Source organism: Cavia porcellus, unplaced genomic scaffold (assembly GCF_034190915.1).
Source record: "Cavia porcellus strain 051 isolate PalLab524CR breed Dunkin Hartley unplaced genomic scaffold, mCavPor4.1 scaffold_6, whole genome shotgun sequence".
NCBI classification, from domain to species: domain Eukaryota; kingdom Metazoa; phylum Chordata; class Mammalia; order Rodentia; family Caviidae; genus Cavia; species Cavia porcellus.
Genome location: NW_026947489.1, coordinates 105,230,899 through 105,254,579, shown reverse-complemented (window position 1 = coordinate 105,254,579; position 23,681 = coordinate 105,230,899). Strand labels below are relative to the sequence as shown.

The 23,681-nt window shown below is 53.4% G+C and overlaps 1 protein-coding gene across 11 annotated transcripts; it reads right to left on the bottom strand.

Annotated features, from left to right (window-relative positions):
- Positions 1 to 1,538: 1,538 nt before the first annotated feature.
- Positions 1,539 to 23,653, bottom strand: Deaf1 (DEAF1 transcription factor). 11 transcript variants are annotated; one of them, XM_004999525.4, is made up of 13 exons: positions 23,016 to 23,653; positions 20,072 to 20,169; positions 19,509 to 19,638; positions 19,190 to 19,336; positions 18,643 to 18,782; positions 17,907 to 17,972; positions 15,057 to 15,183; positions 14,093 to 14,221; positions 13,689 to 13,817; positions 11,749 to 11,996; positions 6,504 to 6,626; positions 3,225 to 3,276; positions 1,743 to 1,931 (listed from the first exon to the last, which is right to left on the bottom strand). In XM_004999525.4, exons 1-12 carry the CDS (start codon positions 23,275 to 23,277, stop codon positions 3,244 to 3,246), a joined length of 1,632 nt encoding a protein of 543 aa, XP_004999582.2. In that variant the 5' UTR covers positions 23,278 to 23,653; the 3' UTR covers positions 1,743 to 1,931; positions 3,225 to 3,243. The 11 variants fall into 11 exon arrangements, with proteins under 11 accessions (XP_004999579.2, XP_003461360.2, XP_004999583.2 ...); XM_063251976.1 differs by having other exon boundaries at positions 3,225 to 3,249; XM_063251978.1 differs by having other exon boundaries at positions 6,504 to 6,593.
- Positions 23,654 to 23,681: the final 28 nt, after the last annotated feature.

Genomic DNA, 23,681 nt, shown 5'->3' with positions numbered 1-23,681 from the left:
ACTTTCCCTTCCAGGAAGAAGAGGGGATCTGGAGGGCGATGGGGGCCACTCCTGCAGGGAGAGACTGGGCAAGGGAACTCCACTGCCCTGTGCAGCTGTCTTGGCTCCTGCCACCACCGCACACAACCTCCAGCTGGGAAGAAGTGCTGGGAGGGACAACGTCCCTAGACTGTGGTGGCTGAGCAGGAGGCTCCAAATCCACTGTTGGCTGCTAAGAAATTAGGGGCTTTGAGGTCTGCGATCTGAGGACACCACCTCCCCGTCACAAGTTCATTGTGTAGTGGGGGTGCCCAGGAAGCCCCCAGCCTCCTCCAGTAACAGCCACTTGTCACACATCAGGAAAGAACTGAGTCACAGGTTCATGGGAAAGGGGTGACACTGTGGAGGTTGGGCTCCCTCGAGTTGTTCCAGGACCTGAGGGCCAAATGTGCTGGCTGAGCTGGCCCTGCCGAGCAGTTCTGTAGACAGAAGCAGCCACTGGAAGCACCCCAGGACCAATGGCAGGACTCCAGACAATGAACCTCGAGGAGAAACCATCAGCGTGAGCCTGCAGGCTTCATTTTAAAGAAAAAGGGATGGGCAAGATGCTCCCCAGACTCAGGAAAGGTCTAGTTGCAGGAGACCAGTGGTGTCTGTCCAGACTATCCTGTGTGAGGCCCCAGGCATCTCCCGTAGGCCACCCTCTGCTCAGTGGTGACCCTGGCAGCCCTCGGCCTGCCCAGTGGCTTGCTGCCACCCTTTGCTGCAAACCCCATGACCAGACCCAGCCCCTGTAGGTGCCAGCGGCCTTTATGTAAGGACAGAGGGCTGGGAACCAGTCGGCCCAGTCCAGCAACAGGCCAGCACAAGGGACCAGACTTGGCTCACAGATTGTCTGGGTGTAAAGATGCCAGAGGCTGGTCCTCAGAGCACAGATGCCCCCAACCCAGTGCCTTGGAGGCTCACAGCCTCTGAGGGGACCTTAAACACTGCCCTGTGGTCAGCCTGTGGGCTTGGAAGAGCTGTGGGTATGACAGGCCAGGCAGCTGTCTCCTCTTGGGCCCCTCAAGGGAGCCCTGCAGACAGAGCACTCCAGTGGCACCAGGAGGGTACAGCAGAAAAGCTGGGGAAGCTTCCAGCACATGGCAGCACTGATGTCAGCATAGGTCCCTGATGACCACACATGCTGGGGGAAGGACCCCCAAATGCAACCAGGTCCAAGGGTTCTGTGGCCTTGGGCACTACTACCAGGCAGATGTTCCATGAGCGCTAACTGTGCCACCACGGCACCAGGATCCCCAGGCAGAGGACATGTAGCCGACTTGTCCTGAGTTTGCCTTCCCCGGTTCCCTCCTCCCTGGAAGGGCTGAGCCTCCTTCTGTAGCCACAGCTGGCCAAGGCTGACATCACGACATCCCCTCAGAGGCCCTGCTCAGCTTCAGCAAGAGAAACGCTGAGCCCCAGCCCTGCCAAAGTGAACAGGGGTTCATGCCACCAGCACCATGAGGACTAACAGGAAGGAGCCCCTCTGGGTGGCTGAGCCTGAATCAAGCACTGGGTGGGGTGGGAACTTTATTTACAACTTTATTGACAGACACAACATATGTGCACGCATGTTGCAATACGCACCGTGGGTGACCACATGCCCATGATCCAGGTGAGAGCACCATAAGTGGGGACCTGGCCTGTCACCTGCCCCCAGCCCTTCCAGGCGCCCCGGCTAGAGCTCCTGTGCAAGGGCGCCACTGGCTTGGAGTTCGCGGGGACCTGTCTGCAGCTGCTCCTTGCTCCTCTGCATCACAGTCCATGGGGCCTCTGGCCTTGTGGGAGGCTGAGAAGTGCCTGGCTCATACGGTGACCTTCTCTATCACACTGTCAGAGACATGGACCTCATCGGCCTGGACGGTGACAGCTGCCGACTGGCCGCATACATGCTGGTGGTCTTTCCAGTCCTGCGAGGAGGTAAGGGTAACAGCCACGTAGCAGGGTAGTGGGGGCAACAAGACGTGCAGGAACTGGAGGAGGCAGGCCTGGCCTTCGCCCCCAGAGCTGCTGGGCCAGGGTAGCAGCCTGTGCTCCCCACGCCTGTTCAAACCCACTTGGGGTTCAGCCTTCCCCACACTCCTGAGGTTTCTGTTCAGGATCTGACAATCACCAAGATGGACTTAAAAACAAGATTCCCAGCCAGCCACAGTGGTGTGGGTCTGTAACCCTGATACTCAGGAGGCTGAGGCAGGAGGATTACAAGTTTAAAGCCAGTCTGGCAATGTATGGGGACCCTGTCTCAAAAGAACAAGTACAAAGGGCTAGGCATGTAGCTTAGTAGGAGAGCACCCTTGGGTTCCATCCGTAGCACTGTCAAAAGAAAAAGAAAAAAGGATCCAAACTGACTTAAAATGATTTGGGGCTCACAGGTCAAAAACATGTAGGGAACAGGGAGATATGGCTCCTCCCTAAAGGAAAGGAGCCAGGAGGGCATGGGGTGGGAGGCCAGGCTTCCTCAGACACCCCTGCTCCCCAGAAGTCCCAGGTCCCCACAGGACATGTGGGAGACCCACAGGTCCGAGGAGCCGTGGTCTTGTGGGAGGGGAGAGAGCCCCAGGGACAGACACAGGCAGGAGATGCTACAGGACGCTCCCCTGCAGCAGGCCCTGGACTGGTGAGAGAACATAGCAAGTTTGAGCTCAACCTGGGTAATTTAGCAGCTTAACAAGACCCTGTCTCAAACAATACATCCTGGTTTCAGTCCTCAGTCCCGCTAAATAATGAGTAAATAGTAATCTAAGAGCAGAGGCCCAAAATATAGGAAGTGAAAGGTGACAACACTGAAGATATGAGGAGGTAACACGACAGCTGTGACTCCCTTGTCCTGCTCTGGGTCCTGAAGAGAAATCGGCGAGGATAGCCAAGGAGCTGGGGCCAGGCTCTGTGGTCTCTAGACACAGTGCAGGTGGGAACTAGTGACAAACACAGCCTTAGAAACGAACATGCTTCTGGGGGCTGGGGATTTAGCTCAGTGGCATAAGCACCTGCCTTACAAGCAGACAGTCGTGAGTTCGATCCCCGGTACCGATAAAAAGGAAAAAGACAAAAAAAAGAAACTAACATGCTTCTAATGAAATCACAAAATCAACACTACTTTTGCATCACTGGGGGGCTGAGCCCAGGCTATGAGCATGCTAGAAGCTCTCGACCCCTGAGCTACACCCCAGCCCTTAGAGAAGAAAAAGGAAAATACAACTTACCAAGCTGTGCATCATAGTGCTAGGGCTGTGGTGTAGAGGGAACAGGGTGCCCCTTTAAACGTGTATATTAAAAAATAAACACGTATATTAGCAAAGATGACAGACATTGAGGTAGCAACACAACCTTTCACCCCAAGAACTGGGAAAAACAAGCAAATTAAGCACAAGAGGAAAGAAAAGAGCACAGCGAGGTAAGGGAAGCAGGAAACCAGAATGAAGACAGTGAAACCAAGAGCTGGTCTACTGCCAAGGCCCCAGAGTGGGTACTGGCCACAGACAGATTCACAGGGTCTTAATGGAGCACTATAGACACAGTGATGTCAACAAGTCCAACAGCCTCAAAGAGATGGACAGGTTCCCAGGAAGCTGTGTGCTGCCAACATCAATTCAAAAAGCAAAACCTAACTTCAGGTAGCAAAAGTTCTCCCTAAGCCAGGCAAGCTGATGCATGCCTGTAATCCCAGCACTCAAGAGGCTCAGGCAGGAGGATTGCTCCAAATTTGAGACAAGCCTGGGCTATAAAGTGAGCTCAAGGTCAGCCTGAACTGCACAGCAAAACCCTGTCTCAAACACACACACACAAAAAAGGGTTCGTCCACAGAGAAATAAAGGCCTGCCTGGTTTTGTGAGTGACTTCCAGTAAACCTCTGGAAGTGATCACCCAAATCTTTCAGAAGAGGTGCACCATTTTCTGATGCACCCATAGGCCACATGGACATCGAGGGGTAGAATGTGGACCGATCTCTTATGCACAGACACAGAAAACCCTCAACAGAATGGCAAACCGATTGAGCATATACAAGTAGGATGGTATCCTGTGACCAAGGGATTTTCTCAGGCAGGCAGGGTTGGCCTGGGAGGTCACTGCAGTAGATACTGATAAGACACATCAGCATCACTGACAACAGCTCAACTAGGGGAGCCTCGCACCCAATAAGAGACCGACAGGCAGCATCACAGTTAAGGGTGAAGGACTAAACTGTCTGCCCTTAAAATGGAGAACAAGGCAGGGATTTCTGCCCCTAACATGCTTCAGCATGGTACTAGATTAGAGGGTGCAGTGTTACAATGAAAAAAGAAAGGAAGAACTCTCTTCCACACTCTTCCTTGTGAGGCCACAAGGTCTCAATGGAACCACACAGTCTGAAAAGTGGTTTTCCTCTTTCCTACAATAAGCACCTGAAAATAAGACTAAGAAAATAATTCCAAACAGGCATCCATTGATAAGCTGCTCTAGATCAAAGCCAACAAGAGATGGACTTGTATATGCCGGATACCACAAAACCCCTGTGGTCTAGGCTGATTCTTCCCAGTAAGCCTCCACAAACTGCCGAGCTGTTCTCAACATGTGTAAAAAACATAATGGATCAAGATAGCCAAAGCAGTTGTGGAAAAGAATAAAGCAGAGGACTCACTTCCTGACTGCACAGCATATTCTGCAGCAGTGCTCACTGAGGTGACACAGAGTCTGGGCAGGGCCAGATGGAGAAGCAAGCTGCCCTTCCTCCTGCAGGCAGCACGCTGTCACCAGAGCCATGGAAGGGCTCCTTTCCAGCAGATGCTGGTGGAATAAGTGGGCATCTCTGTGCAGAAAATGACCTTGAGCCCCTCCTCCTATTGTCAATAGAAAAAAACTTATCATTACGCTAAACCTGAGAACAGAAATTATATTATAAAGGTTTTAGAGGCAAACAGAAAAAAAATAAAAATAAAAACCTCCCTAATCCTGGGTTCAACAAAACTCTTGAGATCCAACATTACAAGTCCCAGGATAAAATGCCAAAAGCACTGTCCTCATAAAAAGTTTTGATAAACTGGACACCATCAACATTAAAAACGTTTACCCTGCAAGAAACATATTAAGAAAAAAAAAAAAAAGAAACATTAAGAAAGTGAGGGACTAGGCTATTTGAGGCCCTGGGTTCAAATCCCTAGCACCAAAAACATAAATGAACAAAGCAGAGACAAGCCATAGATTGAGAGAAAATATCTGCAAAGCATGTATCTGATAAAGGACTTACGTCTAAAATAAAAGATTCTAAATTCTGTTAAGAGGGGCCGGGGACTTGGCTCAGCGGCATAAGCACCTGCCTGGCAAGCTCGAGGTTGTGAGTTCAATCCCAGGTACCACAAAAACAAAACTAAATAAATAAATAAATAAATTCTGTAAGAAAAGAAATAATCCAACTTAAAAAACAGGCAAAAGGCCAGGCATAGTGGCACATGCCTGTAATCCCAGTACTCAGAAGGCTGAGGCAGGAGGATTGCCAGGAGTTAAGGCGAGCATGGGCTACATAGTGTCAGCCTGAACTGCATAGAGACTCTGTCTCAAAAAAAAAAAAAAAGAAAAAACTTGTGACTGTTTAGTGAACATACCAAAGCTGCCCAGTCTCAGGAGTTGTCAGGAAAATGGGAATCAGAACTCTCACTAGCATGGATCCTCACTTGTTCTGGAACAACCTAGTCCCACAGCATGAAGAGCAGCCTCACATATGAGAGCCTGAGGGAGGCAGACAGCCAAACCCACACAGACAGCAGTTTACTGGGGACTCACAGAAGTGGGGTCTAAGCATCTGGCTGTAGAGCCCCACCCGTGTCTCTAGTGGTTTATCTCCTTAGGGTTTGCTGGCAAACTGCAGAAAACCCCAGCTAGGGTCACTCTGAGGTAGTGCTGGTGGCTGCAGTCAGGTCGAGGGGAGACCACACCCTCCATGGAATAGTCATGACCAAAGGAATCATGCTGGCGAGGATGCAGAGACAGGGTCCACATAGTGGTGGGAGCAGCATTTTGGAGAGCAGCCTGGAAGTGTCTTCATGACCTCCCAGGTGTCCACCCTGACAAGTGAGGATGCCTGTCCTTCAACAAAGCCTCTGGCAGCAGCATCCCCACCAGCAGGGACCTCTGAGGGGTGCACAGGCGGGCCACACCACTACAGGGGCACTGTGGATGGGCAGCCCCAGGGGCACGAAGCCTGGCTTGCTCCACAACACGGACAAGTCCTGGAAACACAGTGAGCAGAAACTGGATGTGGGGAAGGCTCCCAGCCAGAAACGGCTCTGTGGCCAAAGGAATGGATCCCTGACTGTGCTTGGGGAGGCTGAGATAAGTGCAGGGACACAGGGTAGGATTCTCCAGGAGCTGCAGGATGAGCAGGCTGTACACCCCTACCTCTGTGCAGCTGACAGCTCAGCACAACCTGCTGGTCTTGGGGGATGCCCTGGTGCCAGTGAAGCCCCTGGGGCCCTCCAAGGAACAGCGTCTTGTGGGGACGGACGTACCTTGCGCTGGCAGAATGTGGAGCAGTAGTTGACCTTGTGGCAGCCGGTGCACTCGCTCAGGGCCTCCCGGCCGCAGTTCACACATGACTGCTGCAGGGGGAGCAGGGCAGTCAGTGGCTCAGCCTGCGAGGCAGACATGTGAGGACAGATGGCCTGTGACAAGGGGTGCCCCCCCCACCCCAGCAATCTCATCCAGATGCCTAGACCCTGTTCCTGCCTTGGCATGTCTGCCCAGTGCTCAACAGCAGCAGCATCTACACAGAACACCCAGCTGGGAACAACAGAACCAAAATGCTCAAAGTGCCTCCCAAGCACATTTGATCTACACCCCCAGGGTCACCTGTGACCACAGAAGAGCCCCTATGTGGGAAGCTTTAGTGCAGAAGCTGCAAGGCAGCTTTAGTGCAGAAGCTGCCACCATTGAAAGCCTGGCCAGCAGCTCTGTGGGCATGGAGACCCCAGCCTTGGCACTCAAAAAGTGGAGTGCACCTGCCACCCACCACTGCAAAGGAGATTCGTTATCCTTGGCACAATGTGGCCTGAGTATAAACTCCCAGCATGTGGCATCATGAAGCCCTAGCAGCCAGGTGAGCTGTGCCACCGTCAGCATCACTGGCTGAGAAGGGACATGTCCAGAGGGTGTAGCATGGGAACCAAGCTGCTTTTGTTTTACTTGAGTTTATTTCATTTTTTTTTAGTGCTAGAGATGGAACCTAGCATCTTCTACATTGTAGGCAAGCATTCTAACACCAAGCTACATCCAGACCTTGTTTTATTTTGGGATGGAGCCTCACTAAGTTGGCCAGGCTGCCTAGAACACATAATCCTCCTGCCTCAGCCTCCCAAGTAACTGAATTTACAGGTGTGTGGTACCTCACCTGGCCTAACCACTTTTATTCAGGAGCCAATGGAGGAAAAAAGAAATCCAATGGAGAGTGTGCATGCATGCACGCACACGCACACACACACACAAACACCATTTTTAAAAGAACTACTGCCTGGGGCTGGGGATTTAGATTAGTGGCATAAGCATCTGCCTGGCAAGTGTGAGGGTCATGGGTTTGACCCCTGGTACAAAAAAAAAAAAAAAACTGCGGCCCCTCCTGTGAGTCAGCAGGGTCTGGGAGGAGGAGTAGAACCAGAAACCACTCTGCCCTTCCCATAAGCTGCTCAAGCCACACGGGGCTCAGGAAGAAAGAAGCCAGTTCACCCTTCCCATGACCTGACCAGTGCATGGAATCAAGAACAGTGCCCCCCAACACCGGCTGCCGGCTGGGTTGGAGGACAGAATGAGTCGATGACAGCTGAGGTACAAAGACAACTAAATGCTGGTGCCATCTGACTGACTTTGCAGGTCTAAGACTAGCAGTCTGAGCACCTATTGGGAGGACAACAGTATGCAATACAGCAACCATGGGAGATCTCCTTCTGACTTGTTTTTGAAATCCAATACTGTTCTTACTGTTTTGTTTTGTTCTGATTTATTGTTTTATTTAATGTTGTTTTGATTAGCTTTATTATTTCATTTTATTTGATTTTACTACATCTGATGGTATGGACAACTATTGGGAAGATAACAAGATACATTATAGTAGCCATTGTAGATTTCCTGTTACCCTGTTTTGAAGTTCTCTACCACTTCCACTGTTTTGATTGACTTTATTGTTTTATTTTGCTAGGTTTTATTCTTTAAAAATAAAAGAACTACTAGTTATTTATCAAGGATTACTATGCTCAGTACTGTTTTTATTATTTATTGAAGATTTTTTTTTTCTTGGTACCAGGGATCTAACTCACTGCACACTTCCAAGGCAGGCCCTTATGCCACTGAACTAAATCTCCAGCCCTTGTTTTTATTATTTATTCTAGAAATGACACAAAAGGTTAAACTTGAAAACTTAGGGGCCAGGCATAGAGTGGTGCACACCTGTCTCCATGACAACTAGTTGATCCTTCACCCTTGGCTCCTGACCTCTGAACCCAGGTTCTGTGACAGCTAAGTGAAGCCCTAGCCAGCTGCCCAGGGCAAGCGGAGCTGTTTCTGCCAACTGCTGGGAGCCTGGGAGCTCCTGGGGATGTGAGCTACAGGGACGGTGTGAGCTCTGTCCTCAGGACCATGGGTTGGGGGGAGCCCAAGCTTAAGGACAGAAGGGCACACTCTAATTACACCTGGGAGCAGCAGCTGGGGGAACTGGAAACTCTCACACCCAAGTGGAGGTTGGAGCTCTTAATCCGATCAAGGGATCAATCTAATGGCATCTTTTCCAGCTAGCCAGGGCTGTGACACCACCCAGAGAGATGCTGGCCACCTCTTATCTTGTGCTAGGGCAGTCTGCAGGCACTGCAGCTGGCATCTACCTGTGTTCTAGCCCTGTGCCTGTCACTGGCTGTCAGGCCTCTTCACGGTCCCCATGTCCTCATGGGCTGGCTTCCTGTGGTCCCAGGCCTGGGCTGACACTTGCAGTCCCCTCCCTCCTGAGGCTGAGGAAACACTGTGTCCAGGTGGCCCCCTGCTGCCCAGACAGGTGATCTGAGGACCATCCCAGGGATTTAGGGACAGGCAGTGCTATTAGAGCAGTCAGCAGTCAGCTCCCAAGTTCCTGTGATAGACACCAGCAGGGCCTGGGTATGTTTGGGTCACACAGAGCAGAGGCTTCCCTGCCTGAGCCACAGGGATGGGGCCCTGGGACGCTCCTCTCCCTGCACCTATGCTGAGCCACATTTCATTCCCACACAGAAAGCAGGGAAGGGGGCCTGAAGAAGGCCGAGACGGAGTAAGGAGTGGGAGGCATACATTGCAAGGACAGGGCCAGGACCAGGGCCAGGGCCGGTCTGAGCCAGGCCACAGTTGACCCAAGGCCCTGGGGCCACTCAGTGGCAGCTGGTGGACACTGTGTCCTTGATAGCAGAAGAGCATGTGCTCTTCTGCCCTGGTTAGCCACGGCAGAGCTAATTACACACACACACACAAACAATTTTCCACTAAAACTGCCAAAAACTTCCTTATTAACTTCAACTGGGTTGAATTAGTTCTCTTAAATTAAATTCCAAATAAAAGGTTAAGGCCCTCCATCCACGAGGTCTCCTGGGGTTCCTGAGGGAGGGCGGAACACCTGACTCTGCCTTTGCCACCTCCCTGAATCAGGTCCTCGGGTCTCCACATACTTGGTCCCGACCATCTCATCATCATCCTGCTCCCTGGCCTCTCAGGGAATGAAAATGCATTTAACACCAGCTGGTGTTCCCATAGCACTTCATGAAGTCCCTAATAAAACCATCTGGCACTTTTCATGCGGGAGAGGGAAGCCACCTATGTCGCACTCCACCCATGTTCCCTCCCCACCCTGCACCCCCAATTCCCATGGTGGGCAGCACTGGGGCACAAACACTGCTGACAGGGATTTAGCTCAGCGGCATAAGTACCTGCCTTGCAAGCAGGCAGTTGTGAGTTCGATCCCCGGTACTGATAAAAAGAAAAAAGAAAAAAAAAAAAAAAACACTGCTGACAACCAACATCCAATCCCAAGATGCCCGTGGAGCTGGCTCCCCAGGGCTCACAGCCTAAGCCCAAAACCCACCACTTCCCCAGGGCCCAGGGCTCATACTGTGCCCAGCCACACGCCCACCTTGTCGATGTGGTCTTGGTGAGGGAGGCCTATCACACACAAGGTAGGCCCAGGAGCAGGGCCGAGTCAAGGACCTTGCCCTTCTTGGGACTCAACCCCTAGACCAACATGGGGCCCAGCAGGTTGTTTTCGGTGATGTGGGTTCAGTCTTGCACCACGCCTTCATGGGCACATTGTCTTCACTGGAACCAAGAGATCACCTGCCCAGCACAGTGGGACAGCTGGGTCCCAGATGCTTGGGAAATGGAGCCAGGGGACACTGCAGTCCTGGAGTTGGGGACTAGCTGAGCTACACATGAGAACCCAGCTCAAAATGCTTCTGCTGCAGCCTGAAGTGCCCTGGACATCCGACTCTGCTCAGGCACAGGCTGCACCGGGTGGTCCCAAGGTCAAGCCCAGCTTAGTAGCTCAGCAAAACAAATACATGAAGAGGCAGAGTGTTTGCAGCCCCTGCAAGGGCCTGGGCTCCAGGCCCAGTGCCCCCTACCCCATCAACTGTAAAAAGAGATCTGGAAAATTCTCAGCTGTTTACAGGTGAAACATATTTCTCAACAATCCAGATCAAAGTACAAAAGTAGCCCTACATCTACACTGGGCTTTTCGGCTAATCCCAAGGCAGTTTGGGCAGAGGGCTTTCTCCTGAGGCTACAGGGAATCTTGAGGAAAATGAACCTCAAGTTCCTGAAACAGGATGTGAACAAAAGCAGTGATGCAAAGCACACAGCCATGTAGCTACCACCAAGCCCTATGGGGCCAGAACTGCTGCTGATGGCATAACCAGGCCCAGGTCCAGGTGGGGCAGCAGGACAGGAGGAGCCACCAGCCGGGCATCGTTCTATGCCCACAGCACATTCCAAAAGCCCACAGCCAGGGCCCAGGCCCAGGCACTCTAACAGACAGAAATTTACATTGGGCTTTATCCAGTCCAAAAAAACACAGGGACCTTATCTGTCATCTTTTGGCACAGGAATGACTGGCTTTGTTTTCCTTACACTTTTCTGTTTTCCAGATTATAGCATGAGTAGGTCTTAGTTTAGAATTGTACTTTTTGAAGCTTTCACTGTCTCTAAGAGTGGCAATGTTTTCTTTTTTGAAAACGAATTCACCCCCAGGCTAAGGTATCATCAGATCCTCCGCTGGTGGAAGGTGACATTCATCGGAACTGGAAAATCCAGTGCTGAACTTTCTTGCAGCCTGCAGCCTCCCACCAGCTCCTGCTCCACATGTCCTGTGATGCCAGGCAGAGTGGCCCATGTGGAATGATGCTGTAACCTCTCCACAAGCCACCAGCTGGCTCCATTCCCAGTCCCCATAGCACCTGGGAGGTTTTAGCCGTAAGCCACCTGAGACCTTGAACAAAAGGAAGCCAGAGGGCTAGGGGTATAGTTCAGTGGCACAGCATCTGCCTGGCAAGTGCAAGGTCCTGTGTTCAACTTCCAGTACCAAACAGACAAACCAAAAAGACGCCCAAGAGGCATGGGCTGCAGTTTGAGTCAGGCACCTGCCCTGGGCTCAGCCCCCAGTATGGGGTCAACAGCAGGTGTCTCTCTTAAAGGGAATCCTCACTGGTGACAACTTCCCAGACAGGCAGTGAGTCTCGGGGCCCGTGCCCACCTTACCTCTTTCCGCTCTGCGTCAGCCTGCATCCTGGCCTGAGACGCGGCAGCTTCACGGCAGGTGCTGGCCTGCTTGGCCTGTTCAAACAATGTCTTCAGCTGCTGCGCCGTGTTCAACAAATTGTTGACCATCTCTTCCAAGTACAGCCAGCTCCGAGGCTCTGTCATCTCCAGCCCACTGAGAGACGCCGGGGAGACAGGCTTGGTAGGGGTGGAAGGTGGGACGGCCAGGGCAGGCAGGGACGTGAGCACTAGGGAGGGACACTTGAGGTCAGGGCATCTTTTCTACACGGGCTCCTGAGCCCCACATGCCAGGATATAGCATGATGCCCGCCTGACCAGCCTGAGACCAAGGACACCTCCCTCCCATGTATCCACACCTGTGTACCACATCGCATTCCTAATGCTGCTGAAGCAACACTGGAAAAGTGGGGCACACACATGCAAGAGGGCATGTAAGCAACAGTGGGGTCAGACCAGGGCAGAGGCAAGCATGTGTGCGCGTGAGTGTAGGTTATGCATGTATTCCACCTTGTGGAGGCAGGCACAGCCCTGTATCCAGAATGCACTGTGACACTGACCTGCAGCCCTTGGGAGAAAAAGCCCCTAAAGGTCATTCTCTGGTACCCACTGTGGGCAGGAGACAGGGCCCAGAGAAGATACAAAGTATCATGAGGGCTGGGACCCAGGGCAGAAGCACTGATTGCTCCCAAAAGGCCGGGCTCCTGGAGGAACAGGAGACCCAGCGTGGTTGGGTCACAGAGCAGGGGTGTGTCCACGAGGGCAGGCAGAGCCCAGCCACGTGAACTCCACTGGTCAAGTCTGGGGCAGCTGCAGAGTGATGACAATGGTCAGCACCCACTAAAGCCTTGTAAAACGAGGGGGAAGCTCTGTGGCCTTGGGACCTAATAGCTACTTCCTGCCACAGTGGGAGACAGGGACTCAAGTCCTCAGCCAGAGCCCAGGTCACCTTCCACAGCCACAGGACAAGCATTGAGGTGCCCAAAGCTCTCACCAGCCCCTTCCCCATGTAGACTTGTGTGCCACTGTGTAGCCCTGGGAGGGGGCATCCTGCAGGACATCTCTCCAGGACAAGGGGTGGGGCAGGAAGACCACACAGATAGGGGACTAAGTTCAGGACTAAGCACCTACTTCCCTGACACTGGAGACCCCAGCCCCGTCCTGCCTTTGGGGCAAATACATTCACTGAGGAAGCAACCAGAATACCCTGGGTGTCACAGTGCTCTTGGTGGCCCAGGAGAATGAGCAGAGCCTAAAGTAGGATAGTGCCAAGCCAAGCAGGGCCAACAGTGGTCTAAAGAAAGCAGGATCTGAGTAGAGCCTGAAGATGGAAGAATCTGGGGTGGGAAGGGGAGAGGACTTGTTTTTCAAACTCAAGAAAGTATGCCTCCCTCACTGCCAGCCACAGTGGCACACGGCGCAGTGTACACTAGCCTAGTTAGCAGCTTGGTGACTACGTGTACCTTTGAGGTGCAGACACAGAAGTGGGTCCAAAATATGCAGGTAAGTGTGTGTAATAGAAAAGCACAGGTGTAAACTGGGTCCCACTGCCCTCAGCAGCACTGCCACTCTGAGACATGGTGTGGTAGGCTGTGCCCTCATGCACAGCTGGACTGCAAACACCCTCCTCCCAGGCCTGGTGGCTGCACTGGGCTGGGAACTTCCATCTATGTGGCACTTGGCCTCTGTGCATGAAGCAGCACACACATAGGGGCAGAAGTGGGTGGAGAGGCTGAGTCCAGGGACCCTGCTGTCCCCATTACCTCTGTGAGCACACTGCTGGGAAATCTCCTGAGAAGCCCCTCTGGCCAGGCATGGCTCAGAGGCAGAGTCTGTGCCAGGAGCCCAGAACCACTGTGCTTTCATCTGCAGCACAGCAGAAACCAAACCTCTCTGAGAACCAGGACCTGTGCCACACTCACCTAGCTTGGGGTGTGACGTTGGCAGTGCGGCCTCAGGGAAAGGTGCGATCTGGCAGCTGTCCTGGTAGCCAGGGTAGTGGGGCTCAGGGTGGCCGACCCGGCAGGGAGGCTGCACACCGGCCTCCTGCACTGTGGGTGAAAGACGGGACAGCTGGTGGGGGCACAGCATGCTCAGGCTCCAGCCAGGCTCTGCTAGCTCTGGGACACGCTCAGGAGGATGGAGCGTGTGACAGGAGTCCCCTTTCCCCCTCCTTGCTCTCCTATTGCAGATCCAGAGCACTTACCACCATATATGGCCTTACTTACCCGGGAGCCACCTGCCTGCTGGGCTTCCCTCAAATAGATGAGACACAGGGCCACAGAAACACCTAGTAGGTACAGGGACTGTCCTTGGAGGGGCTCACCTGTGGCTCCTGTGAAGACATCGCCCTGGGCTGGGCTCTCAGAGATGACAGCTGTGGCCTCCACGGTGGATGTACGGTCAAAGGTCAGTGCCCCTGAAGTGGTGATCTGCCCCGATGGTGTCACAGTGACTGCAAAGGCAAAGGGTGACTCATGCAGGCCAGGTAGACACAGGTGTCAGACAGACCCAGGGCCTGGCCGGAGCAAGAACATATGGGGATACAGCAAGGCCTGGGACTTGGGCTGCATGGACACAGCCATGCCATGGAGTCAGGCTGGGGACCAAGCACTTGTGCTGTACAGACAGAAAACAGAAGCATAAAAAGAATCTGGAAAGGCTTTGGGCCTTTCTTCAACACTGAGGATAAAAGCAGCCCACATCTGCTGACTCCTGATTCGGTCATACACTCAGTGCAATGTGGGCAGCAGCTCAGGTAGACAGTAGGAGGAGCCAGCTGGAGGGAGACTGAGTCAGAGATGAGGCCCCTAGCACATGCCCACCTCCCAGGAGAGACTGGTCAGAGTGCCCACGGCAGGACAGCATGGCAAAAACCACTGGAGCCACAGAACATGATGAGTTGCACCTGTAATCCCAGCCACTCAGGAGGCTGAGGCAGGAAGATGGAAAATTCCGGTCCAGCCTGGGAAACCCAAGAAGAATCTCTCTCAAAACGAATTATAAAGGGCTGAATCCCCACTACCAGGAGAAAAAACAACAAAATAAACCCTTTGTTTGGAAAGTGTCCAGGCCAGTAACTGCCTGACAGCTGAGCCTCTCACAGCCTCACTGGAAATGCACGGGGGGCCCTGGAAATGACCAGAGAGAGCACCCTTCTCCTGGGGCCATGCTCAACCCTGGGAAAAAGACACCAAGGGGCCAGAAAGTACCCAGCACAAAAGCAGCAGTCAGATGGCTGGTGGCACATCTACATCAGTGCAAAGCCAAGCCGGATCCCCTCAACTCACAGGTGGTGGCAGCAGTGGCCGGGAGCAGCGTGATGTTCTTGGGAGAGTCCTTCTTCAGCGGTGTTGTGGGCAGTTCGTTCTCCTTCTTTCGCCTCTTGTAGGGCACAAAGAGCCGGACCGGGCCACTCTGCAGGAGGAAGGCAGAGTGCACAGAGCTCACAGGTGGAAGGGGCCAGCACTGGAAGCTGGGCCATGAGTCTGCAGACAGACGGACAGCGGGGAGTGGGCACTCGGCATGGCTGGGAGGAAGCCAGCTCTGCACTCTCCATAGGTACAGACAAGCACGGACCAACAGCGCCACAGCAAATGGCACTGCTGGGGACTGGCATTGCAGGGGTTCCTAGAAAAAGGTAGGCCAGACCAAGTAGAGGAGGATGAGGAAATCCACAGCTGAGAAGGAGCCAACCCACACTGCCAGTAAGCTCGGAGTTCAGGAAGAGGGAATCGGGACCCGGATGTAAAGGAAAGAGGCCAAGCAAGCTAGCAACAGCAAAAAGAAATGGTCGGATCTCCCCACATCACCAGGCCCCCAGGGACTGGCCCTTCCCAGAGCTAGGAGACTAAGACTCCCCCCAGCCCAGTACTGTGTAGGGGAGACACAGGTCAGGGTTTAAGACAGTCTCTGCAGGTAGCCCATGCTGGCCTCAAACTTTGGATCTTCCTGCCTCAGCTTTCTGAGCAGTTGGGATTACAGGTGTGAGCCACCACACTTAGCTCCTTTCCTTCTCCTAATTCTCTGTCGATTCTCTCCCTTCAGACGCACCATTGCCACACCAGCCTCTTTTCCCAGTGGCCCCTCCATTTCTCCCTAGGGAGCTGTCCTGCTTGTCCCAGCCTGGCCAGGTCACATCTGCACACAGCTGCCTGCTCTCTGCCTGATGTCTCTGCTTGGGCACACATGGTGGCAGCTACAGGCCAGTTCCAGTGTCTCCTCTGGCACTGGGCCCTGCTGACTTCTTGCTGAAGTCTCATGCCCTGCAAGGTCCTGGCTGGGCTCTGTGGTCACCTGACACTTGAGGCTGTCTTGGCCCCTGTCCCCAGCCCTTCTGTGAAGCCGGGCTCCACCACTTTCAAGCAGCTCTGGGGCACAAGAGGCCCACGGATGCTGTTCAGGCAGTTAACCAAGGGCTCTCACAGTGGTGGCAGGAGCCAGACCAACACCAGCTCCTGCTCATGGCAGCTCAGCTCCTCCTGGCCATGCCTGCCTGGTCTCGGTCAGCCCCTGGGGAAGGCCTCTGAAGCTCTACCCCTGTGGCTGGCCTCTTCATCCCACAAAACCCCAGCATCCCGCCAAGGATACTCCTGTCACACACGTTGTGCTTGGCCCTTGCTGCGGCCAGGTCAAGGGCACATGGGCCAGAGCTGGTCCTTGCCTGTGACCACCCAGTGGCCCCAGCACAAGACCCTGCAGTGACCCTATATACCACAATGCTGACTGCTGTGACCACAGAATCCATGTGAGGATTCTGCCGAGTGTAGATCATTGCATTACCTTTTCCTTTCCACATAAATTGCAGGACCAGCCTGTCGCCATCTACAAAAGTCCTGGTGAGTTTCCTTTAACCTTCTAGGATTCTGAGTGTAATTTGTTAAGGCTGTGATGTGACTGGAAAGATGACCTCCTACAGCCCACAGGACTGCGGGCTATGGACTTGGTCTCCTCAGAGCCAGGTCTTCCCCAGCTGCTTTCGCCTGTGCTGCCTATACTTTTTCTCAGGTTCACAGCTGAGGGTTTCCACTGCTCAGAGCAACTGCCGATGATTCTGCCACATGTTCCCAACTTCCTTCTCAACCCTCACTGCTCCTCCATTCAAGACCCCTGGTTCCATCTGGTTGGTGTTTGGCTTTTTGAGACAGGGTCTCATTATGTAGTTCAGGCTGGCCTCAAAGTTACAGAGATTCTCCTACCTCAGCCTCCTGAGTACTGAGGTTACAGGTGTGCACTACCACACTGACTCTTATATTAGTTTTTCCAAATAAACTCTAAAATCATTTTATTTTCATGAGGTTAATATCCCCAGCACATGCACATTAAATTTACACATGAACTAGACAACTTAAAAAATTTGGTGTTTTGCCACAAGAAAATGGTATATACTCCAATATAAAAACCAACAAGGAAGACCTTACTCTTTTCTGATGCAGATAGATGTGTAAGGCAAGGAAATGTTGTAAGAACATTAACAGCAATTGTGGCCCTGCTTTTTGTGAATTCACACTGGTATGACACAGTGTTAGGGTTTACACCCACATGTCTCCTGAAACCTTATATAAACATAGGTAGGACTTTTGGGAGGTGGATCAGTCCACTAATGAGCTCAAGCTAAATGGGACATTGTAAGGTGAAGCCTAGTTGGAGGAGGTGGATCACTGGGGGTGTGACCAGAAGGGCTACCTCTCTCCTCTTCCCTAGATCGCCCTCTAGTTCCTCCCTGCCATGCTAGAAGCTGTTTTCCTCTGCCATGTCTCTCTGCCATGCCACTCTGCCTTGCAGCTGGCTAGGGACTGAAACCACTAAAAACTGAGAATGATCTTTCCTCCTTATAGTTGTGGATGTCAGGTATTGCATCTCAGCAAGGAGAAAGTAACGAAGACTCGTCATGCTAAAAGTACAGCATGTGAAACAGCACACGTACTTATGACTGCTTAAAGGGAATGAATCTGGCTTCTGGGCTGCACAGAGCCCTCCCCTGTGGCAGGCTGGCTGTGATCTTCCTGGACCACCCGGCAACTTGTCCTGCTCAGGAAGTGGAAGCAGGAGGGCACAGAAGGAAGCACCGATGTTCACCCAGGCCGAGGCTCATGAGAGCAGGAGAAAGCTGGGTCAGGCCACATGTGCTGGGGACTCACCAGGGTCATGTCATCACAGCAGGCTGCGCAGGTACAAGAGGCTGCATGCGGGTTCAAGATTCCATCCTGCAAGGCAGAAAGTGCTTCAGAGCCACAGCCAGCTAAGCAGGCTAAGACCTAGTACTTCCCCACCACTCAAGAAGGATGAGTCGCTTCCAGAAACTCTGAGCTGTGCAGCACCATCACCGGCGGCAGCAGGAAAGGGCTCTAGGACACTGCTCCTCAGCCAGGCTTGACTCAGTCAGGCCCCTTCCCTCTGGAAGAAGCAGCAGATGCACAGTTGCAAGCCACCAATGGGAGGCAGTGCCCTGACTTCCTCTTCAATTCTTTTTATTTTTTTGGCGCCACTGAACTCAGGGCTGACCTCCACACTGAACTCCACATTGACCTCCATCCCCAGACCCTTTTTACTTTTTATCTTGGGACCAGCTCTCAGTAGGCTGTTAAACTGAACAGGCTGGATTTCCAGTGTAACATTATGTCTGGCTTCAATTTGCTCTCTCCCTATGTCTAAAGTTCCCTGTGCTCAGCACCACTTCTGGCATGCCCTATAACCCTGCAGGCAACACCAGTGTTGTCCTGTGGAAAGCCGAGGGGCAGGTGCTACGGCCACCGTAATGCAGTGAGCATGGCCAGGCCCCAGAGGCCCAGGCCCACGCTCCTCCCACCGCTGGCCCCAACCCCAGCCTCCAGTCCCTGAGACAGGCCTCACTGTGCAGCCCAGTGTGCAGCGTACCTGGATGAGGCACTGCAGTGGCCGGCCGGCGTAGCGGATGCTTCTCTTCCAGTCCTTGCTGCTGGCTCTTCCTGCCATGGCCTCAAATTCTGTAGGGCTGTACCAGTTCTCCCCCTGCTTAATGCAGCGCCCCCGGCCCCCTGGGGTGAAGGTGTCCATCACCAGGCTGCACGTGCCCCCTGCAGGCCTGTCTTTCACTCTATTCCTCCACCTCCCATCGGCTCTGTAACCACATGGTCATCTTGAAGGCTGCTCAGGGAAAATCCCCACCCAAATTTCCTTTCTGGCAGTGCCCTGATCGCCCATCTGATCCTCCACTCCAGCCTGTGGTAGTGCAAGCTCCATCACATCCCCAAGCATCTTCTCCAAGTCGCAAGCTGACTAGTCCACATGGGTTGTGAGCTCAGCACTGTCCTCTTCCAAACCCAACTTGTGTGGGTTATTGGGCCCCAGTGACAAAGGTCTGACCCACCTTTGTACCCGCTGTGGCCTGGCCCTGCCGCCAGCTTCCTGACAGAGTCACCCAAGACAGACAATGCAGCCTCACCTGAGCCCAGCCTGCTTTTATAAAGCGTGCCACTGATGTTTCGGCAGCGCACTGGCAGCTCGCTGTCATACACTGACGGGTCCCAGTTGTACTTGGTGGCTCCTTTTTCCTGGCCAGGAGCCAGCGGAGTGGGAGGGGACTGAGGGCCTGGGACAAAGAGGAGCTGTGAGGACCAGGACCAGCAAGGCCAGAGCTTTACCTCTGGACAGCACCCTCTTCAGTTGGATAACTCTGCCTTTTCCACTCAGGTCCACTATCTGGTATTCCAAATTTACAGAGAAATGAACTCCAGAGAGGCTGTGCAATGGAGTACACATACCTGGGGTAAGAGGAGCCGCTGGACCCTTCAGGCCAGTGGTCTCCACGATGCTCCCATCTGTGTGGACGACAATCAGCGTGGCCTTCTCAGTGTTCAGGCTGTCCCCAATCTGTAGTGCGGTCCTGCCAGACTAGGAGAGAGGACGCATCCATGGGATCAGCTATGAGGACAGCCACAGGCGCATCACCTACCTCAGCAGGACATGGTCCTACAAAGGCTCTCACCACCATTACCAACTAGAGGACCTGACATGGTCATTCCACATCCACCACAGAAATGTCCCTCAGAGGCTTAAAGACAGAGCCAAGAAGAAGGCAGGCAAACCTGGGTCTGAGCCCAGCTGCAGCACAAACATGTACCTTGGTGCAGTCTCTCCTGCCTCGGCTCCTCACAGTCTGTCCCTGGCCCTGGCAGCTCCCAGTGGAAAGAGGCTGGTGAGAGGGCACCAGGAGAGGCTCCAGCCCAGAACATGTGTGGCCGGCCTGGGAGCATTCAGGAGCAGGAAGCCCTGGCCCAGGCAGTGTTTACAGTGCTATCCCTGCCCTTCCCAGCTAGCAGCTCACCAGGACGTGTCCTGAGATGGACGCAGCATTCGCCACCGATGTTGTGAAGACATTGTCCGCAGAGGCACCCATGTTGGCTACCGTTACGGTAGTCACTTCTGCAATGGAAGGAACCTGACTGTATGAGCAGTGAATGCCAGAGCACAAAAGTCGACCACTTCATAGCAGAGCCTGCCAGAGGCTGTACTTGGACCATGGCAAGACCTCTGCCCTTTGCTTCCAGGGCAGTGTTCAATCACCCACACCAACCCATCTTAATCGCCCACATCCTGAGGAACAGAGAGTGTTCCTCCTTCTCAATAAAGGCTCTAATTAATCTCCAAACTTTCTTTCTTTCTTTCTTTTGGTACTGGGGATCAAACTCATGACTGCATGCTTGCAAGGCAGGCGTTTATGCCACTGAGCTAAATCCCCAGCCCCTATCTCCTGACTTTCATTCCCAAGTCCATGTCTGCAGTGTGTAACATGCAGCTTGTCCCCAAGAAGAGTCAGTGCCTCTATGAAACACATCCCAATGGTTTCCATGCACCCCCAGCTCTTGATCCTCTTCTTTTTGAGAAAGATTTTTCTCCCTACTTCCTATTATCTATCTTTCATCCTGCTTCTTATTTATACTTTGAGTTTCTCACATAAGAGAAATCATGTGATGTTTAAGTTTGTACCTCTGATTATTTGATCTAACAATACGTCTAGTGATGTATCCATTTTCCTATACAAGTCTCAAGCGTGTAATTCTTATGGCAGAGTACTGCTCTGTTCACAAAGTACTTGCTTATACCTGCATCTTCACAAGTTTTAACTATCTTACCTTTTAGCAGATTCTTTCAACCACTACTCGACAAAGAAGTGTCACTCCCACATGCCCTAGCCTGGCTACATGGACTGTGGCCCTCAGTGTGGACAAGTGTTCCCCAGAGCGCATACAGTGGCTCCCTAACAGCATGCTAAACCCTGCCGCACTGTCAGCCAGGTGGGCTGGAGGCTACCTCCTCTCCTTACCACCACTGCCCTCCTCACCTCTGCAAAAGCAAAAGGTCACCTCTCTCACTCAGCACTCTAGAATGTTCACGCTGGCACAGTCTGGAACAAGCAGATGCTCAGACACTGGCTGGAGACCCCACACTGACCAGCTTATACCAACAGCATGCAGCTGCCTCAACCTTACCATCAAGCCAGCACTGAGCCTACAGCTCCACTCCAGAGCCCAGGTCTATACACAGGCCTAAAGAAAACTCAAGCAGCCACACGCCAAAGGCAGCCTCAGGAGGTAGCCTGCCCTGCTGCACCACCTGGTGACCTGACCTCAGTGATTCATAGTAAAAAATTTGAAAGCACAACTATAAAATTCTGCAGAGCCAGGCATGATGGTGCATACCTATAATCTCAGCACTTGGGAGATTTATGTTAAGGCAAGAGGATCACTGTGAGTTGGAGGCCAGCCTGGGCTACACAGTGAGTTCAAGGCCAGTCTAAATTACATGGCAAGACTCTGTCTCAAAAAACCAAGAAATTGGGGCTGGAGATTTAGCTCAGCAGCATAAGCGCCTGCCTTGCAAGCAGGCAGTCGTGAGTTCAATCCCCGGTACCAATAAAAAAGGAAAAAGACAAAAAAAAAAAAAAAAAAAGATGTCAAAAAAACCCAAGAAATAAAATCTGCAGAAAGGCTGGAAAGTAACCAAGTGGCAACATGCATGCCAGCATGCAGAAGGCCCTGAGTTCTAGTCCCAGCACTTGAAGAAAAAAAAAAATCTGTAGAAAAAAACACACAACATAAATTTCTCTAAAGTCATGAAGGGCAGCATACTATTTCTTTTTTGCACCCAGAAAAGTAAGTGCAAAAAAGGACAAAAACCACCATGGCCCAAAATGCCATCAAAGCAGCACTAAGAGTGCTGTGATGTGGCCCTGTCTTCTGTAAGTAGTGCAACAGACCACATGAGGACCAGCAGCAATGGGCCAGGTACAACAGGCCACCATGAAGACCCACTTGGGCCCTGACAGCTCCCCACACTGCTGCACAGTACCCCACTAAAAGCCTGCCAGGAGCCTACAGGAAAAGCTTGCTATACAATGAGACAGCAAAACACCATTCCTCCTGGCATGTGTGCACACATGGGAGCCCCAGCTGGGAAGGAATGTGGCACTTGAGAAGGGACATGGGGACCTAGTTCCCAGTGCCAGGAAAGCTGAGTGAAGCAGCAAGTACACATGCACAGCAAGGCAAGGCATTTGGTGGGGTGCAGGGCAGGGCAGGGGCAAGTGCACAGGGCAGGTAGGAGCCAGCTGGTTGACTGAGCAGGTGTGCTGGACAAGTATATGCAGGTGAAGGGGTGAGTATACAAGACAGACGGAAAGCAGGTGTACACAACAATTCTGGGGCAAATGTGGGACAGGTGGGATGCAGACCCAAGGCCAGTGTGGGCCAGATGTGTGGGGCAGATGTGCAGTGCAAGGCAAGTGTGTAATGCAGGGCCAGTTTGTAGGGCCGATATGCAGGACAGGTACGAGGTTGGCACATGGAGTAAGTCTGGGGCAGGTGTGTGGGACAGGTGCGGGCCTGGCATGCAGCAGGTATGGGGCAAATGTGTGGGTCTAGTGCAAAACAGGTATGAGGGGCAGATGTGCGGAGCAGGTATACAGGGCAGGTATAACAGGAGTAGGGCAGGTGTGACAGGTGCATGAGGCAAGCACGTGTACATCAGGTGCATGGTACTGTGCACGCAGGGCAGATGCATGCGGGGCAGGTGCAGTACATGCAGAACAGGATTGTGATGCATGTGGGGCGGTGTGCGATGCATGCAGGACAGGTACGAGGGGCAAGCAGGTGTGCACGACAGGTGGCCAGGGAAGGTGCTTGATGAAATGCATGTGGGACAGGTATGTAGCAGGTGCACATAGGGCAGGTGCGTGATGCACGCCGGCAGCTGCGCGGTGACCCACTTGCCTGCGAAGGCGGCGGCGGCAGCGGCCTCGTCGGGCCCAGGCAGGGCCTCGGCGCCCATGTCCATGTGCGCGGGCTCCGCCGCCATCACCGCCACGGCCGTGACCCGACGCGCCTCGCGCTCCGCCTCTGAGTCTGCGTCTTCCTCTGAGTCTTCGTCCCTGTTCAGCACCGGTTCCTCTGCCTCGCTCCCTGCCGCGGCCGCGGCCGCCGCCGCTGCCTCGGCCAGGCCCAGTTGCTTTGCTGAGGAGTCCGAGTCCTCCATCCGGACTCCGCCGAGCCCGCCCGAAGGCGCGTCCGGGCCCGCCCGAAGCAGGGCCCGAAGAGGTTGCCCGAGCCGGACCGAGGCCACCCGAAGCCGCCGCCCGATCAAGGACCGAAGCAGCGCCCTGCCTCCCACCGAGCTGAGCCGAGGCCGCCTCCGGAGCCGAGCCGAGCCGAGCGGGAGCCGAGCCGAGCCGAGGCCACGAGTCGGGAACCTAGGCAGAACGAAGCTGACCGAAGTGCTGACCGAGTCCTTCCGAATGGTTCCGAGCGTTTCCTTCACATTCCCCAGGAGGCAAAGTTGGGCGTCTTCGCCTGCGGACTTAAGCCGGCCAGCTCTAGGCCGAGTCTCGCGGGCCCCTGACACAGCTTGGCCTCTCAGGGAAACTCCTTCGCCACCAGCTT

What these genes read in the sequence shown, in the direction of transcription:
- Deaf1 (XM_004999522.4), bottom strand. Translation starts at nt 23,277, where the DNA reads ATGGAGGACTCGGACTCCTCAGCAAAGCAACTGGGCCTGGCCGAGGCA. An exon ending in AGCGGCTCCTCTTACCCCAG is followed by an intron (nt 19,337 to 19,508) that starts GTATGTGTACTC and finishes TCTTTGTCCCAG; the next exon opens with GCCCTCAGTCCCCTCCCACT. An exon ending in TAAAAGCAGGCTGGGCTCAG is followed by an intron (nt 18,783 to 19,189) that starts GTGAGGCTGCAT and finishes CCTTCACCCCAG; the next exon opens with GGGGCCGGGGGCGCTGCATT.